Raw genomic sequence first — 18,435 nt, forward strand, 5'->3', positions numbered from 1 at the left:
AGCATAAGTTTAGGGATCTAGAGGTTGGCCACAAGCTTGCATTTTATGGAATAACTCTAGAGCAACCTTGTGTCCCTCCACTCAACAAAACCCACCTATAAGAGTGTTGTAAGTCACAACATTAGGAGTTACTCCCTTGTTGGACACTTCATTAAAGAGATTCATTGCCTCATCAATTTTTTATTTTATTTTTACAAAACCTATTAATCAATGTGTTATAGCTAACAACATCAGGTGAACAACCTCTCTCAACCATCACGTTCAATGCTTCGATGGCATCATCCAATTTATTTTGCAAATAGTATCCATCAATTAAAGAATTATAAGAGACTACGCCAGGCTCAATACCTCATTGAATCATCATATCAAAAACTTTTTTCGCCTCTATCAACATCCCCTCTTTGCAAAGTGCATCCACCAATATGTTGAAGGTCCTCACACTTGGCACGATCTTCCTCTGTGCCATCTCGTTCAACAAAGTAGTAGCCTCTCTCTCCACCTGCCGAAATTGCATAAGCCTCAAATTAAGGAATTGTAAGTGACAAGGTCCAGCTGAATGCCTTTACTCATCATTTCAATCAAAAGGTTCAAGGCCTCAATTACCAACCTATCCTTACATAAACTGTCAATGATTGTGTTATACACCGCTAATTTAAGCTCATAATCTCCTTCTTCCAATTTCCTAAGCAAGCCAATAGCCATATCAGTCTTACCAATCTTACACACAGCATTTAGTATTGTTCCACAAGTAAATGCATCAGGTTGATACCCTTTCTTCTCCATATCTTCTACCAACTTCACAGCTCCAGCAATGTTACCTTGAAGACAGAGACCCTTGACAAGGGTGTTTAGAGTAATAGAGTCTGTGTGATAACCAAGTTTCAAAATTGTTGCTAAGACAGAGAACCCAAAATCTACTCGGTTCAAATGGCAGAAGCAATTAATAAAAGTATTGAGAGTAGGAAGACTGGGAGCAATTCCTGATGAGCCCATTTGTTTAAGTAGAGTAATGACTAATGGGTAATGCTTCATTCTTGTAATGGCACCCAAAATGTGATTAAAGTCAACAATGGAAGGCAAAGGGCGCATGTGAAGCATTTTATCAAACAAGTCTAAGGCATCATCAACATTCCTAAAGCTTCCACATTTACACTCATCTCTCATAGATTTCAACAACTAATTCTGATTCTGATTTGGGTTTTTTCTACTAGTAGTAAGAGTAGGATAATAAGAAGAAGAAGAAGAAGAAGAAGAAGAAGAAGAAGAAGAAGAAAGAGCATGAAATGGAAATGGAAGGATTGGATTGGAAGCACGAAGCATACCCATTTCCCTTCCGTGAAGATTATTCGGGTTCCAGCTAACAATTTAGGTTGAGTTTTGGTGCAATCAGAGGTGGAAGCGATGAGTTTGAAAATTGTGAGAGAGAGAGTGTGAGAGAGAGATAGAGAGTAGGCAGTACTAGTGTTAGTGTACCACGGCAAAATTGGCTGAATAGCACCGTTGTAGAAAAACATGCTAAATCCGTGTGCTACTTTCCCAAATTTTTCTAAAAACATGCTATTTGGCAAATTTTGCCAGAGTCCCCAGAGAGGGAGAATGGCTTCTTTTCTCTCTCTTTTTTTTTTTTTCTTTGAGTTTCTAATTTTAAAACAGTTTAAGAATTTTTGAAATAATATAATCAAATTAAGCATCTAAAATCTTCTCAATAAATATATATCTAGAAGAGAAATACTATGATCAGCAGTGTGAGTTTAAATTAAAATCAATAACAACATATCTTAAGATTAGGTGTGAAAATGTTGTGGATATAACAATCAATAATTTATATAATTATTTCTTTAGAAGTTATATAAAATTATTTAGAATGGAATAAAATAAAAGTCATTTCCCTAAAATATAAGTATTTAGGAAAATTTTTAATACACCTTATACCAACATCCACTTGGCCTCAACCTAAAGCTGGAGAAGATACCGCATCAATCATTAAATAGTATCAAAATCTAATTGATGATAGACATATGTGCAAATAACCATATCATCATTCTATCATTACTCTCATTTATCGAAATTTGATATGATTGATATGATATTATTTAATAGTATTTACTTTTTCCTAAAGTTGAGCACTTTTAATCACAGTGCATTCAAACAAACTCAATCAGCTTTAAACTATTTAGGCGAAAACACCATTTTGGTCCTTACATTTTAGGATTATGGTCAATTTGGTTCATGTTATTTTTAATTTACAATTAATTTGGTCCCTACCGTTAACTTACTAACAAAAATGTTTATGTGACAAACGGTGTGCATTGTTGGCACACTTGAAGTCTATGTGGCAATTAAAATAATATCAAAATATATATATATAGTCATTAAATGTGCCATATCAGCATTTAAATTGAAATAAATGACAATCTTAATTTAAAGGAGAAAGAAAATCTACCCAAAAAACCCCCCCCCCCCATTAACCCAGAAAAATTAAACACACAAGAAACTTGAACCCAAGAGAAGAACACGATCCTAGAAAAATAAACATAGAAGAGTAAGAACCCAGAAGAAGAACACGAACACATAAAAAAACTCAACTCAATTCCAGATCTGAAGAAACTCAACAACTTAGCAACTAGTCTAGACCTCGATGGCCAATGATTCTCTTGCCATTGCATGCCACCACCACCACTGGCGAGGGCTTCTCTTCTTTTTTTCCCCTCTCACTTACTCTCTCCTCAACTTGGTTCGATCTCTTTGAACTAAACCAAATCTCAGAGCGTTTAGAGAGTGCAAAAGTTTCTATTTTTGAATATTCGCCCTGATTTGCTAAGTGAGTCTAGCGGATTGTAAGTGAATTCTACCAATTTCCTAATAGAAAAATACATCTACAACACAGTTTGACTGTAACAGGTTAAGAATCCAAGAAAAATTAAATGAAACTTGCCATTCACAAACCTTAACGTATTAAGAGGCTTCTATTTTTTTTTTCTTCTTCTTGATATTCATTGGATTTGCTGGGTATTTGATCAATTGATCTGATTGAAAAGCTTGTGATGTTTTGATATTTAGTCCTTAAGAATTTTATTTTATTTTTTGAATTAATTGAATTTAAATTCTGATATGGCACACTTTAATGTCAATAAAAAAAATTAAAATTTTATTCTAGTTGCCACATAGGCTTCAAATGTGTCAACAATGCACACCATTTGTCATGTAAGCATTTTCCGTTAGTGAGTTAACGGTAAGGACCAAATTAACTATAAGTTAAAAATAATAGGGACTAAATTGACTGTTATCAAAATGTAATGACCAAATTGAATGTGACTCCAAAATGTAAGGACTAAAATGGAGTTTTCGCCATCTATTTATTTGTTTCAAAGTTCTAATAATTTCTAACAAATTTTCTTTAAATCAATCATTGTACAACAAAACTTCCCCAACAAATTGATAATATTTTAGGGGCAAAATTACGCATAATTCCTTACATTTATTAGGATTCTATACCTTAGGTTCTTGAATTAAATTCATCTATGTAATTGCATTGGCCAATACAATACAAAATGTGTTATCTTCTTTCAAGAATAAATAAATTAAAATGCGTAATTTATCAGTCAATGCAACCCCGTGAGTGAATTTAACATAATAGAATTTTTATCTTTTCTATTTTTTTCTTGTCTAAATAGAAATTTGATAATAATTATAGTTATTTATAGATATTTATTATTACTATATTTGTCTATGAAATTCGAAAATCCTTTATTCTACTATTTATAGAAAATAGAGAGTTTCTCTAAAAGTTATTTTTCATGAATAGACTATGAAATTATACATAACTTAAAACAGAAACACTGTTCTAGAGATAACTGTTGTATACAGACTTACTGACTCAAAAATAAAATAATAAAATATTATTATTAATGGGATAAGTGGGCCTAGTCCACACATGCCTAAAACCCAACCCAATATCTAGCCCAAAATTCATATTCTCTATCATTTCTAATGTGGGACTCAAGGATTTTCGCCATTTTTTTTTTTTTTTTGAAGAAAAAAAAATGCTTACATGGCAATTTAGTCCCTATTATTTTCAAGTGGTCACATTTGGTCCAAGTGGTCACCGGTTCCCTGACTGGGGTTTTCTTGATCCAAGCCTTCATGATCTCCCCTTTATCATCACCATCACATGCCACAACAACTAAAAAGGCCAAGTCTATAAGAGCATCTCCAACAGAATCTCTAAATTTTTGTACTATTTGGAAAATGAACAGTAATATTTATCTTTTAGCTACTCATTTTTTCAAATACACTTCCAACAGATTCTCTATCCCATTCTCTATCTCATTTAAATATTATTTCTTCATTCATTATTTATTCTTTTTTTAACAACTACACATCTTCCAACATTTTTTTATTTAACACCTAATTATTATAATAGGAAAAAAGCATTTGAAGAGTGAACAGTAGCTCATCAGACTTGATGAGCTACTGTTCATGAGCCAAAAAAAAAAAAAAAAAAAAAATCTAGGAATAGAGAGTCCATTGGAGATCTTTTTTTGGGTTTCACTCTCTATTATAGAGAGAATTTTGGGTTTACATAGGCCATTGGAGATGCTCTAAATAGGCTTGATACTCGACAATCTTCATTTCTCCAGTCCTTCTTGCTGACACTTCTAGATTTTCATGTACATATATCATTCCTTTCTTCAACTAGATCCTACAAATCCTACAAGCCCTGAGAAATGAAAAACATCTTTATATGCATGCAAAAGGAAGAAAAAAAAAATTATAGCTCGTTTTTCAACTTTAATATTCTTCCTCACATAATTTTGCACTCCTTGCAACTTCCACTAAGATTCTTACTAAACACTCGCAACTACATTTTTTATTTGCAATATATGGATAAGTAACTTGGTTGTGTTGTAAAGCTCTCTCACACTTGCAAACGGGATTAAGTTTTTAGCTGAAATATAATTTCTTCACCAATGTTAGATCCATACAACCTCCATCCTCATTCATTTTTACGATAAATAGAAACTTTGTTCTTCTCTTTTAGATCAAATTTAATATAAACAAACTTATCACTGCAGAATCGTTCAACCCCTCACAGAAGCTCTAGAGTTAGAAAATTTTATTCCAAGCTCTAGAGTTAGAAAATTTTCTAACTTTACCTTCTCCATGTCAATTTGTTCACTGCCAGCCACTCTACAGGCTCATACTAATCTATTCCCTATTATGGATAGCATCCTAACAAAGTTGTTTGCGTTTTTTCTCATATATGAATTTTTTTACAAGATAGTCTTGAAGATTCCAACTCTATTCATTGGGCATGTGCATCTTCTTCTACACTCGATCTTCGACTTTCCTTATGATAGTGAATTCTTAACCACCTTAACCACCTTGGTTGAGTATACCTCCTTTTCCGACTTTCTATTATCTTAGGATGTGTTAACCGTACCATGCCTTTGATCAATAGCTTTTATTGGTTTCCTTTTCATAGTTTTTGGAAAATGCTTAAGTCACAAATTTTTTTTTCCAAACAATTGGCCTCCATTTGGATACCAATGAAAAATGAAAATTATTTCACTATTTAGCTTATTTTTGCTACTATTCATGGGCCCATTGCACTTTATGATAATATTCATGGGCTCCACTATATTATTTTAGCTAACTTTTACTTTTATCTACGGTACTTTCAATAATAAATTTTTAGTTTCAGCAAAATAAACGGTATCCAAACAGACCCTTGATGTGATCAGTGGTTATTAATAATTACAAAGTGAAGAATAAGCCTAGATTTACCCATTGAAAAGTATTTCTCAAGGCTTCAATGAGAGTGCCCTAAAGAATAGTAGTATCACTTATTATGTTAATGATCATATAGTCTAAATCGATGATTCCCCATAAAAAGGTAAGGTCATCCATGTTGAAGGTTTATTCCCCATTATGGTATTCAAATTACTAATTTATCATCATTCCAGGATTATGATGCTTAGAAGTTTGAAAAATAACTCCATAAAGTTTTTAAAATTCTATTCATCAATTTTGAAACTAAGTATAAAACATTTAAACAATAATTTCAATATCTATTTAATTATTGACAATATGATAATCTTCACCCAAGTGATTTTAAAATGATAAATTTTAGAAATTAAATGGTAAAATTATTATAAGAACTTCATTGATACTCCCATTGTGTTATGTTTTCTTTTTCTTTTGATTGATTAGGCCGAAAGAGTAATGTTATATAAACTACAATTTTTTTTTTCTAGAAACAAATTTTCACATGATTTAAGCCTATATAACAATGAATGTATGGTAAGTGTATGATAAAAAATAAAAGGGTAAAATACTTGTGAGGACAAAATTTGGATTGGACCCAATATAGGATTAGGTTTAGCCCAATAAGCCCAAACAATGAATTTGTAGAGCATGGATAAAAGAACTAGTTTTATTTTGTAAGAAAGACAAAAACAGTTGTTTTTTTAAGAGAATCAAATACTAGTGAAATAAGAAAATTTTCCCTCGGCACAGTCTGAGGAGCTATATTATAATATCCAGTTGATGATCAAAGTTACAAGAGTTCAAAGGATTACTACAAAGATTTCTTAATTTTTTGATCTCCCTCCTTTGGGACACTTCTCTATGCTATATACTATAATTTTGGTATCATCCCTACCATACACGTGTAGGTTAATTTCTAGGAACTCCTTCTTGTCTCATCCAACACCTCCCAGAACCTTCAACTAGCAGCTGTAAGGCTGCTTAACCACTGTTTAGATATCACCTCCACATTAATGCGGCCAGAGAGTTAGTTAAGATGCATTTAATATGGAGATAGCAGCTTCTGAAGATATTTGTTGCCTCCCTTTACTCATCTCTTATCCAATATCTGACTTCTAATCGTGATGCAACCTTGAAGGATGTCCAGGATGATAAGACACTCTTACTAACATCGGATCTCTGTTTCTGAGGTGACTTTTCTCCTCGGACATATTTTGGACTATCACATACAATCCTTATTTCTTCTTCTTATACCATTCCCATTATAACCTTATTTGACCATCCTCGGATTGGTTAATATCCTTGGATTAGGCCATAGGCCAAATTCATACAGTTTTAATAGTACCTTTTAGATAACTGGCCCCCACAATAGCCCTTCAAAATCTTGCTTTTCGACTCCTTGGGAGGAAAGGAGGATTTTGATATCCTCAGCCCATCCCGTTTATGGTTATACCCTGTCTACCCGAACTCCCAAATACCTTTTTACCTACTCAAGGCACGCTCCTGACGCTTCGGCGTCCAGAGCGTGCCATCATTAAATTTTGGTGGCACCCTTGTCCTCCACGTTCAACGGCAAGATGTAAATCCAACGGTGGAGGATTTTCCTAGGTTTACGAGCGGAAATTTTCCCACTTGTAACTTCTGTGTCACTATAAATAGCTTTTCAAATCAATTCCCTTTCTTACTTTCAACAATCACACAGTCCTAGAGCTCATACACTGAACTTGTCACTCTTTCTCACTTCCCTGTGCGTCTACAAATACTAAAAATTTGTCCGAGGACCTTCTTTTCAAACTTGTAAGTTTCCTTGAACCCTCATAATTTTCGTTTCAAACTTGTTAATTTCTCTTTAAAACTTCTTAGAAAATGGGTAAGTTCAAGCGTTTAGTTGGGTCTGATGAGGGTATAGAAAGGTTTAAGGCTAAGTACAGGATCCCACCAACAGTGGGCATGAGATACGCTGCCCAGGGGGAATGAGTAGATGCTAGGAAAACAGGAGAGGTGGACATCCCAATGATCACCTTCATAGAGGGAGGGATGACTATTCCCATGGGTAACATCACTAGGAACTATCTTAGGTTCTTTAGACTATCTCCCACACAATGCGCCCCAAATATATTTAGGGTATTGGGGAGTATAGAAGTCCTAAACGAGAGAATGAACTTAAATTTGACCCATCATGATGTGAACTGGGTATATAATCTATACCATTTGACAGGGCAGGGATATTACCTTAAGTCAAGGTATCCCAAAGTAAGGTTAATCCAATACCTCCCTACATCAAACAAAGGACTAAAGGAGGATTTTTTAATTTTTTTTGGGGAATGGCATGATGGCCTACCCTGTCCAACTGAGGAGGGAGCACCAGGTGGGGGTATAGTCATAAATTTATGCACCTTGGCTTATATTTTCCCTTTGTTTCATATTATCTCTACTTCTAACAAAATTTCCTTCCACTTTAATGATTTTACAAACAAACATTCTACCAAACCTCGGCTCAGCTTAGTCAACAGAGCGAGCCTAGATAGAATTTTACGGTCTGAGGTGTTCGTAAACGAAGCCGACGGTCAATTACGAGCAGCGCACATAATCCTTGGGTACACGCCCATTTCTTTCGCGTTTCAAGCCCCCAAGTGTGTGATAAAAGCCAACGATCCTCGGCTCCACTATATTAGTGTAGCCTACGACGGATTTGTCGTTCCTGAGGGTATTCCAATTCTTGAAGGTACACCCCTTACTCAACCACTCTTTGTGGGAATCCCTTCAGCAGGAGAATCATCATCCCAACCCGTTTCTAAGGAAGAGGAGGAAGAAAAAGAGAAAGAAGAAGAAGAAAATCCAGAGGGGATTGTAACTTTATCAGACTCCTCTGACGAATTTGAAGTATTCAATCAACCTCCATCTCTCGAGAATACATTGGCTGACATTGACTTCTAGCAACAAGCAGACGTCATCACTTCGAACGAGATGGGTATCCAAAGGAAATTCCAAAGAAGTTTGATGGAATTAATAGAATCTCAGCCCGAAAAAGGTGCACGGAGGAAATCCACACAACCCAAACTTCCTCCTCCTCCTCCTTCCAAATCTCCTCTTCCTCCTCCTCAGCCGTCTTTGCCATCCAGGCCTGAACCTAATGATCCAAAAAGAAAAAGAGAGTAGAAGGGTAAGGATGTAGCAGAGTTAGGGAGGTCTCGCCCCGTACATGAAGACGAGATCCAATGAGATGCAAAGTAGCAAAATACTAGCCAGACATCACAGAGAGGCATGGAGAGGGGAGATAATCAGCCACTGGAGCCTCAGGCTTAGCTTCCAGTTCCCATGCTCAATGGTGAACCCTTGATGGATGATGCATCTCTCAAGGATTTCAATGGGGGTACTGGATGCCATGTGGCCTTAGCTTTGGAGGAGGCTTTGTTACTCTCTACTAATCTGGCCGAGCTGCGGTCTATCAGGAAGAATGAGGTTTTCTTTAACCTCAAAAGGTATCTGGGCATGGTATGATGCTATACCTGTTTTTTTTTTTTTTTTTTTTTTTTTTTTTTTTAATAGGTTACTAACCCTTTTCTTTTAGGCTGTCCAAGCCACTTTTAGGGTTGAAGAGATAACCAACTCTTGCTATCGGCTGTTGGATGACGAGCGGGCTAGGTGCGTAGCAGCCGTGCAGTCGTTCAACATTGCTGATCAATCCAACAAAGATCTAAGGAATAAGCTGATTGAGGAGGAAAGGGCCAAGAAGAGTGCTGAATCGGCTTTAGAGAGCACTCAGAGGCAGGCCGAGGATCAGAAGCAGCTCTTGCGTGATGCCAATGATCAACTGGCTTCTTCTAAAGAACAAATAGCCCCCTCCGGAAGAAACTAGAAGAAGTCCAGAAGCTCAAAGATCAACCTGAGAAGTTGAAAGCTGAGGCCGAGAAGGCTCAGGATGAGGCTGAACAGCATGGTTACGACGTCAGCGTAGCCGAGACCAAGGAAGCCCTTCGGGTAGAGATCCCTACCATGTATCAAACCTACTGTGGTCAGACTTGGGAGGAAGCCCTCAACCGAGCCAAGGTTGAGGCTTCTTCTGAGCTGAGAAGGCCAGAAAACATCTACTTCCTACCAACCATACGAGCCTCGGACCTTCCTTCCACCCAAGGTGAAGTGGCCTCTATAGTTGCTGACCCGGTTGAAGAGACACAGCCTCAAGATCCTCTTCCTCCTAGTTAGCAGGAGCAAACAAAAGAACTTGAAGTTCCCAAGGAAATATCCTCAGACAAGGGCGCAGAGGTTCCACAAGATGGGGCAGCTTCCCAAGGTTTTGAACAGGCCCTAGCTTCAGTTACCATGCCTGCCGAGGGAGCCCCCAAAGAGAAGGAAAAAATGATTTCTATTGAAGCATCCAAACGAGCTAACAAGACTTCCAAGGACAAGCTTCGGATAAAATTGAAATAATGAACCTTCATTTTTGTAATGTAGTTGTAATTTCTGTAATGGAATTTCTTTCTTCTTCTTCTTCTTTTTTTCAAGACATGTTTTAATGAAATATGCATTTTTACTTTCTCAAATTTGTATGAGTTATTTTCTTCATTTATGTAATTTTCATTTTGACTGTCCTTTGTTTGAACATAATCACATGTCATGAAAGTACAAGGTTGCTTACACAAGAGAAAAACAAAGTTTACACATATTTTTAATTGGTAATCAGAGTGGATCAAAACTATTGAATCTGTAATACTATTAAGACACACTTTGAATCTATCAATTCTAACAAGTTTAACTTTAGGAACATGTCCTAGTGTTTGACCAAATAACAGCTAAGTCTAGGGCATCATAAAATGCTTTAAGTGATACTCATGGGCTTACTGCGATTTACATCTTTATTGGGTGATAACAAACCTTGTGATCCAAGAGAGAGAATCAGGGGTTTATTTCTTTTAAATGCTTGAGTTAATGTTTGATTTACACTTTAATAGGTACCATAGTGTATTAATTTCCATTATGTCTGTGGTCCGAGGAGCCAAACATGACTTAGTTTCTGTTTAATACTTCAACAAATGTCAAGGGGTATTAATTTCCACTAAGTCTGTGGTCCTAGGAACCTGACACGACTTAGTTTTTGTTTAATACTTCAATAGATGTCAAAGGGTATTAATTTCCACTAAGTTTGTGGTCCGAGGAACCTGACATGACTTAGTAAGTCTGTGGTCTGAGGAACCTGACATGACTTAATTTCTGTTTAATACTTCAATAGATATCAAGGGGTATTAATTTCCACTAAGTCTGTGGTCCGAGGAACCTAACATGACTTAGTTTCTGTTTAATACTTCAACAGATGTCAAGGGGTATTAATTTCCACTAAGTCTGTGGTCCGAGGAACCTGACATGACTTAGTTTCTATTTAATACTTCAATAGATGTCAAAGGGTATTAATTTCCACTAAGTCTATGGTCAGAGGAACCTGACATGACTTAGTTTCTGTTTAATACTTCAATAGATGTCAAGGGGTATTAATTTCCACTAAGTGTGTGGTTCGAGGAACCTGACATGACTTAGTTTCTGTTTAATACCTCAATAGATAAGGAAACACATGATACATGATTGGAATGAATTAAAGAATAACTAAACATGACTGTTTTTATTAATAATAATACCTCTTTAGGTTGTTTACATTCCAAGGATGGAGTATAGTTTTTTGATCTAGATCCTCCAAATAGTACGCACCTATTCCTGCCACCGAAGTGATACGATACGGTCCCTCCCAATTAGGCCCTAACTTTCCCCGGGCTGGATTCCTGGTAGTACTCAAAAATTTTCTCAATACCAAATCTCCTGGGGCTAACAGTCTTAGCTTTACATTGGTATCATAACCTTACTTGAGCTTGTGTTGGTAGTAGGCCAGTTGGACCATTGCATTCTCTCTTCTCTCTTCGATCAAATCTAGACTCCTTTCTAGCAACCCATCATTGCTGTCCGAGGTAAATGCATTCGTTCTCAGCTTCTCAGCGTTGGGAAACCAATTTTCAGAGGAATTACAGCCTCGGCCCCATACGTCATTGAAAAGGGGGTTTCTCTCGTCGACCGGCGAGGTGTTGTTCGATACGTCCAAAGGACATGTAGTAATTCCTCCGCCCATCTCCCCTTTGCATCGTCCAGCCTCTTTTTAAGCCCGCTCACTATAACCTTATTGACATTCTTAGCTTGCCCATTTCCTTGTGGATAGGCTAGAGTGGAATATCTATTCTTTATCCCAAAATCACAACAATACTTCCTAAAAGCTTTGCTATCAAATTAAAGGCCATTGTCTGAGATGAGAGTATGGGGAACCCCGAATCGAGTAACAATATTCTTCCAGACAAACCTCTTAACATCTATATCTCTGATTTTAGCCAAAGGTTCAGCTTCGACCCATTTGGTGAAATAGTCTATACCGACCAGCAAATACTTTTTATTTCCTACTGTCTTAGGGAAAGGACCTACAATATCCTAGCCTCATTGACCAAAAGGCCAAGGGCTAGAAAGAGGATTAAGAACTCCTCCAGGCTGATGAATGTTTGGTGCGAATCTCTGACACTGATCACATTTTTTAACATATTCTTGTACTTCCTTTTGCATGCCTGGCCACCAGTATCCTTAAGTAATGGCTTGGTGAGATAAAGATCTTCCTCCTGTGTGACATCCACAAATTCCTTCATGTAGTTCTTCTAAGAGTAATTCTGATGCCTCGGGATGTACACAAAGTAGATATGGTCCAGATTAAGAACATTTGTACAACTTTTTGTCCTTGGATAGCCAAAACTGAGGAGCTTTCCTTCGTACTTTCTTAGCTTCTGATTTCTACTCAGGCAATATATCCTTTTCAAGGAATAGCAGTATAGGATCCATCTAACTCGACCTTACCTTGATTTGATGGACTTGGAGCAAGTCTTTCTCTATTGGGGTAGGGGTGCACAGGTCTTCGACAAATATTACTTGGGGCAAATCCTATGCTGAGGAAGTGGCAAGGGTAGCCAAGGAATCTGCATGAGTATTTCCACTTCTAGGGATATGCGATAAGTCGAAGAATTCAAAATTTGTTTGTATATGCTTAACTTGACCCAAATATTCCTGCATTCTTGCATCCCGAGCTTCCGATTGCCCCTTTACCTGGCCTACAACCAGTCTTAAATCTGAGAACATTTCCACTGTCTTTCCACCCATTTTCTGGACCATCGCCATTCCTATCAATAAAGCTTCATATTCTGCTTTGTTGTTTGTAGCCGAGAACCCCAACCTCATTGATTTTTCAATGGTGATCTTCTTAGGAGATACTAGAACCAGCCCCATTCCTGATCCCCGCTGGTTTGCTACTCCATCCACATATACTTTCCAAGGTGAGAGGGATTGTGTGGAGATTAGGCTAACCGATTTTTCATCCATGCCATGCTGCTTTACATCTATTTCTTCAGGAAATTTAGAAAACTCGGCTACTAGGTCGATGAGGACCTGACCTTTTACAGAGGTACGAGGCATATACTTGATATCAAAAGCTCATAGAATCGTGCCCCATTTGGCAATCCTCCCGGTATAATCTACACTCTGAAGTATTAACTTGAGCGGGAACTAAGTTAGGACAACCACGGTGTGTGCCTATAAGTAATGGGGAAGTTTTCGTGTAGCATGCACTACCTCCAAGATGGCCTTCTCCAGTGGTAGATACTGCAACCTCGACTTCATGAAGTGACTTGCTTACGTAATAGACTGGTCGTTGTATGCCACTATCTACTCATATCAAAACAAAACTTACCGCATGAGAGGCTACCGCCAAGTAGGCAAACAGAACCTCATCCACCTCAGGGTTGGACATGATGGACGGCCGAGATAGGTACTCTTTAAGTCGTTGAAATGCTACAGCATACTCCTCTATCCATTCAAATCCTTTCCATTTATGCAGCAAAAGGAAGAAGGGTCTGCACCTATCTGCTAACCTGGATATAAATCGATTCAAAGCGGCAGTCATCTCGGTCAGTTTCTGGACCTCCTTGGGATTCCGAGGTGATTGCAAGCCGTTAATGGCCTTAATCTGATCTGGGTTCACCTCAATTCCTCTGTGAGTCACCATGTAACCCAAAAACTTTCCCGAACCTACACCAAACGAACATTTGGATGCATTCAGACGTAACTTATGCTTCCTTAGAATTTCAAAAATATTCGTGAGATCTCCCACATGCTTGGACACCACCTTGCTCTTTACAACCATATCATCAATATAGACTTCAATGCTCCTGCCCAACTATGGTTCGAACATCTTAGTTATCATCCGTTGATAAGTAGACCCTGCATTTTTCAAACCAAAGGGCATCACTTTGTAGTGATAGTTTCCAATGGGAGTGACAAAAGCTGTCTTTTCCTGATCGTCCAGTGCTAGTGGTATCTGGTGATATCCTTGAAAGGCATCAAAGAAACTCATCCGAGGATGGCCTACCATCGCATCCACCAACTGATCTATCCGAGGCATAAGGAAAGGATCTTTGGGACAAGCCTTATTGAGATCTGTGAAGTCCACACACACACACCATTTCCCAATTTTCTTTTTCACCACCACCGTATTAGCTAACCACTGAGGATAGAAAACTTCCTTGATAGCCCCTACCTATTTAAGCTTTGTTACCTCATTTCTGACAGCCTTGGCGTGTTCTTTGGACGGACACCGAGGTGGCTATCTCTTCGGAGTAATGGAAGGGTTAACATTCAAATGATGACAAATGAAATTTGGATCTATACCCGGGGCTTCGTATGCGCTCCAAGCGAACATATCAACGTTTTTTCTAAGAAATTCAACCAATTACTCCTTCTCCTGCAGAGGCAGTTGAGCTCGGACCTGAAAGAATTTCTCCGGATCATTGCCAACAATTACCCTTTCTAGATCTTCACATTTCGCTTCATCGGCTAATCCATTGAAAGGCAACGCCGAAGTTTCTGATTGCTATAAACCATTATCAGCGGTGGCCGAGATCTTAGCCTCAAGCCGATGTTGGATGGCCGCTACCAGGCATTGTCTGGCTGTAGATTGACTTCCTAACATTTCCAAAACCTGGCCTCCAGAGGGGTATCTCACCCTTTGGTGAAGAGTGGAGGAGACAGCTCCTAGGGCATGAAGCCAGGGTCTGCCCATAATGGCCGTATATGGAGAGAAAGCATCTACCACAATGAAGTCCACCTCCACCACATCTGGGTCAGTCTACACAGGTAATCTGATCTGACCTTTTCGAACGACCATTTTACCTTCAAAACTCACCAGAGGAGAGCTGTAGGCTGTTAAGTTCTCAAGTTTCAAATTTAACCCCTTATATAGGTCAGGATACATTATCTCAACTCCACTGTCTTGGTCAATCATCACCCTTTTTACATTGTACCCACCAATTCTAAGTGTAACCACTAAAGCATCATCATAAGGTTGTATGGTTCCAAGGTTATTCTCATCTGAAAAACTTAACACCAGTGGGATGCCCATCTTGACTCTCTTTGGCATTGAACTAGATTCCTCAATTGGGTAACGGGATACTGACATTATTCTGGAGGGACAAGATTTAGTCCTCCCTGGGGCAACAAATATAACATTTATTGTGCCAAGAGGGAGTCTTGAAGAAGCATCTCCCTGAAACTCTGAACCCATTTGGCTTCCCCGGCCACTGGAATGATGCAAGAGTTGCTTTAACTTCCCTTCTCGGATCAGTTGGTCTAGATGGTCCCACAAGTTTATGCAATCCTCGGTAATGTGTCCATGGTTCTGATGATATTGGCAGTAAAGGTTTTGATTACACCTCATAGGATCTCCTATCATCTTGTTCGTTCATTTAAAGAATGGCTCATTTTTAATCTTCTCTAGAACTTGTTGTACTGGTTCTCGGAACACGGCATTAACCACCTGAGTGTTGGCAGATCCTAGCTGCCCAACAAAGTCTTTCTGAGGTCGGTTATTATTGTACTGGTCCAACTTGAAATCCCTCCTCTCCTAAGGGATCACCTTAGCCTTTCCTTTCCCCTGCATTTGGTCTTCTTCTACCCTTCTGTACTTATCAATCCGGTCCATAAGTTGACGCACACTGGTAACAGGCTTACCAGTCAAAGATTTCCTCAGATCATGCTTGGCTAGGAGGCTAGCCTTGAAAGTACTAATGGCCACATCGTCATAGTCTCCGTCTATTTAGTTAAACATCTCCCAGTATCTATCTAAGTAGGCCTTCAGAGTCTCCCCCTCCCGCATGGACATAGATAATAAGGATCCCAAAGGCCGAGGAACCCTGTTACAAGTGATAAAGCGAGCACCAAAGGCCCTGGTAAGCTTCTTAAAGGAGTCAATGAAATTCGCCTTTAAACCATTGAACCACCTCATTGCCACTGGGCCGAAACTAGATGGAAAAACCTTACACATCAAAGCCTCATCTTTAGAATGAACGGCCATCCTTTGATTGAAATGACTGACATGTTCGACTAGATCTGTTCGACCATTATAAATGGTGAACGTGGGTTGATGGAATCGCCGAGGAAGACTCGCGCCTTCTATGTTCCGTGTGAAAGGTGACTTAGAAACTTAACTCAATGCCATGTTCATGGCATCGTTCCCTAAGCCTTTGCGAAGTGGGATTTTGCATCTATGTCTATGGTGGTACTCCTCGTTGTAGGAGAAAGACTCGCTGGGCGGAGTTTTGGATCTCCGTCTATAACTAGCACCATCTATCTCCTCAGAGTACAGCTCGGAGTTGGGCGATGAATGTCTTCGTCGTGCATGGCGCAACTCCCTTTTCAACTCATCAATTTCACGTTGCATATCCCTATCGTTCTTTGCATGGGAAGCATGGCTCTTCCCTCGAGACTGGCTTTTACTAGTATGAGCTATGTGCACACTTCCCTCACGATCTCCTCTCCATTCAGGGCTCCTACGCGGATTGCTATGTTGAGACCCCCTTAATTCTGCTTGGTGTAGATTCGCATCCACCTGGTGTGGACCTGTCATTGCTTGGTTTGGACTTGCTTCTTCCATCTTAAACGTTACACTCGAAATACTCTCAGAATAGGCCAAGTTCTTCCCACAGACGGCGCCAATTGTGAGGAAAAAATTTGGATTGGACCCAATATAGGATTGAGTTTAGCCCAATAAGCCCAAACAATGAATTTGTAGAGCGTGAGTAAAAGAACTAGTTCTATTTTGTAAAAAAGACAAAAACAGTTGTTTATTTAAGAGAATCAAATACTAGCAAAATGAGAAAATTTGCCATCGGTACAGTTTGAGGAGCTATATTATAATATCCAATTGATGATCAAAGTTACAAGAGTTCAAAGGATTACTACAAAGATTTCTTAATTTTTCAATCTCCCTCTTTTGGGCCACTTCTCCATGTTATATACTATAATTTTGGTATCATCCCTACCATACACATGTAAGTTAATTTCTAGGAACTCCTTCTTGTCCCATCCAACACCTCCCAGATTCTTCAACTAGCAGCTGTAAGGCTGCTTAACCACTGTTCAGATATCACCTCCACATTAATGCAGTCAAAGAGTTAGTTGAGATGCATTTAATGTGGAGGTAGCAACTTTTGAAGATATTTGTTGCCTCCCTTTACTCATCTCTTATCCAATATCTGACATCTAATCGTGATGCAATCTTGAACGATGTCTAGGATGATAAGACACTCTTACTGACCTCGGATCTCTATTTCCGAGATGACTTTTCTCCTCAGACATATTTTGGACTATCACATACAATCCTTATTTCTTCTTCTTATATCATTCCCATTATAACCTTATTTGACCATCCTCGGATTGGTTAATATCCTCAGATTGGGTCATAGGCCTAATTCGTACAGTTTTAATAGTACCTTCTAAATAACTGGCCCCCACAATACTATTTTAGTTCCTAAATTTTATCAAAACTTTGCGTTTCATCCCTAAACTTTAAATTATTTCAAGAACTACATTGATAATCCCATTGCGTTATAATTTTTTTTTCTTTTGATTGATTAGGCCGAAAAAGTAATACTATATAAACTACAATTTTTTTTTTTTTCCAAAAAAAATTTTTCACATGATTTCACCTATATAACAATGAATGTATGGCAAGTGTATGAGAAAAAAAAAATGTAAAATACTATTTTAGTCCCTAAATTTTATCAAAACTTTGTTTTTCGTCGTTAAAACTATTGAAAATATTTTACTTGGTTCATTTTATTTTTTGTCAAACTAGTTTGAGATTGGCTACGAACTACCAACTAACTTAGTATTTCCACATCTATAGTAAAATCCACAATTAAAATTGTTTATTCCTTAATGTAAGTTAATAATTAGTAAATCAAATTATAATTGAAATCATAGTATTCGGGCTAATTAGATAGAATTATTTTTGTTTCACAACTAATAAAAAATTAGATTATTACTAACTGTGGGGGCCGATTAATCAATAATTATTAAAACCGTGTTAACTGGGCCTGTGGCCCATCCGAGGACGTTAAACCATTCGAGGAGGCCCATATAAGGTTATAAGGGGAACCAAATGAAAAGAGGAGTAGATATCACAGGAGATGGGTCCAGTATTCGTCCGAGGACAAAATCCTTCTCGGCAATATGTGTCCGAGGACGACTTGAACGCCATACTGTTACAAACATACTTCAGAGTTACATTACCACTAAAGGTGGGACATGGGACCAAGG

The 18,435-nt window shown here is 38.1% G+C and overlaps 1 protein-coding gene across 1 annotated transcript; it reads right to left on the reverse strand.

Annotated features, from left to right (window-relative positions):
* Window positions 1-349: 349 nt before the first annotated feature.
* Window positions 350-993, reverse strand: LOC126728351 (pentatricopeptide repeat-containing protein At1g63080, mitochondrial-like). Its single transcript, XM_050434194.1, has 2 exons — window positions 604-993; window positions 350-499 (listed from the first exon to the last, which is right to left on the reverse strand). The coding sequence occupies exons 1-2, from the start codon at window positions 991-993 to the stop codon at window positions 350-352; spliced, it is 540 nt and encodes a 179-aa protein (XP_050290151.1).
* Between the last annotated feature and the right edge of the window lie 17,442 nt (window positions 994-18,435).

Source organism: Quercus robur, chromosome 5 (assembly GCF_932294415.1).
Source record: "Quercus robur chromosome 5, dhQueRobu3.1, whole genome shotgun sequence".
Classification (NCBI taxonomy): domain Eukaryota; kingdom Viridiplantae; phylum Streptophyta; class Magnoliopsida; order Fagales; family Fagaceae; genus Quercus; species Quercus robur.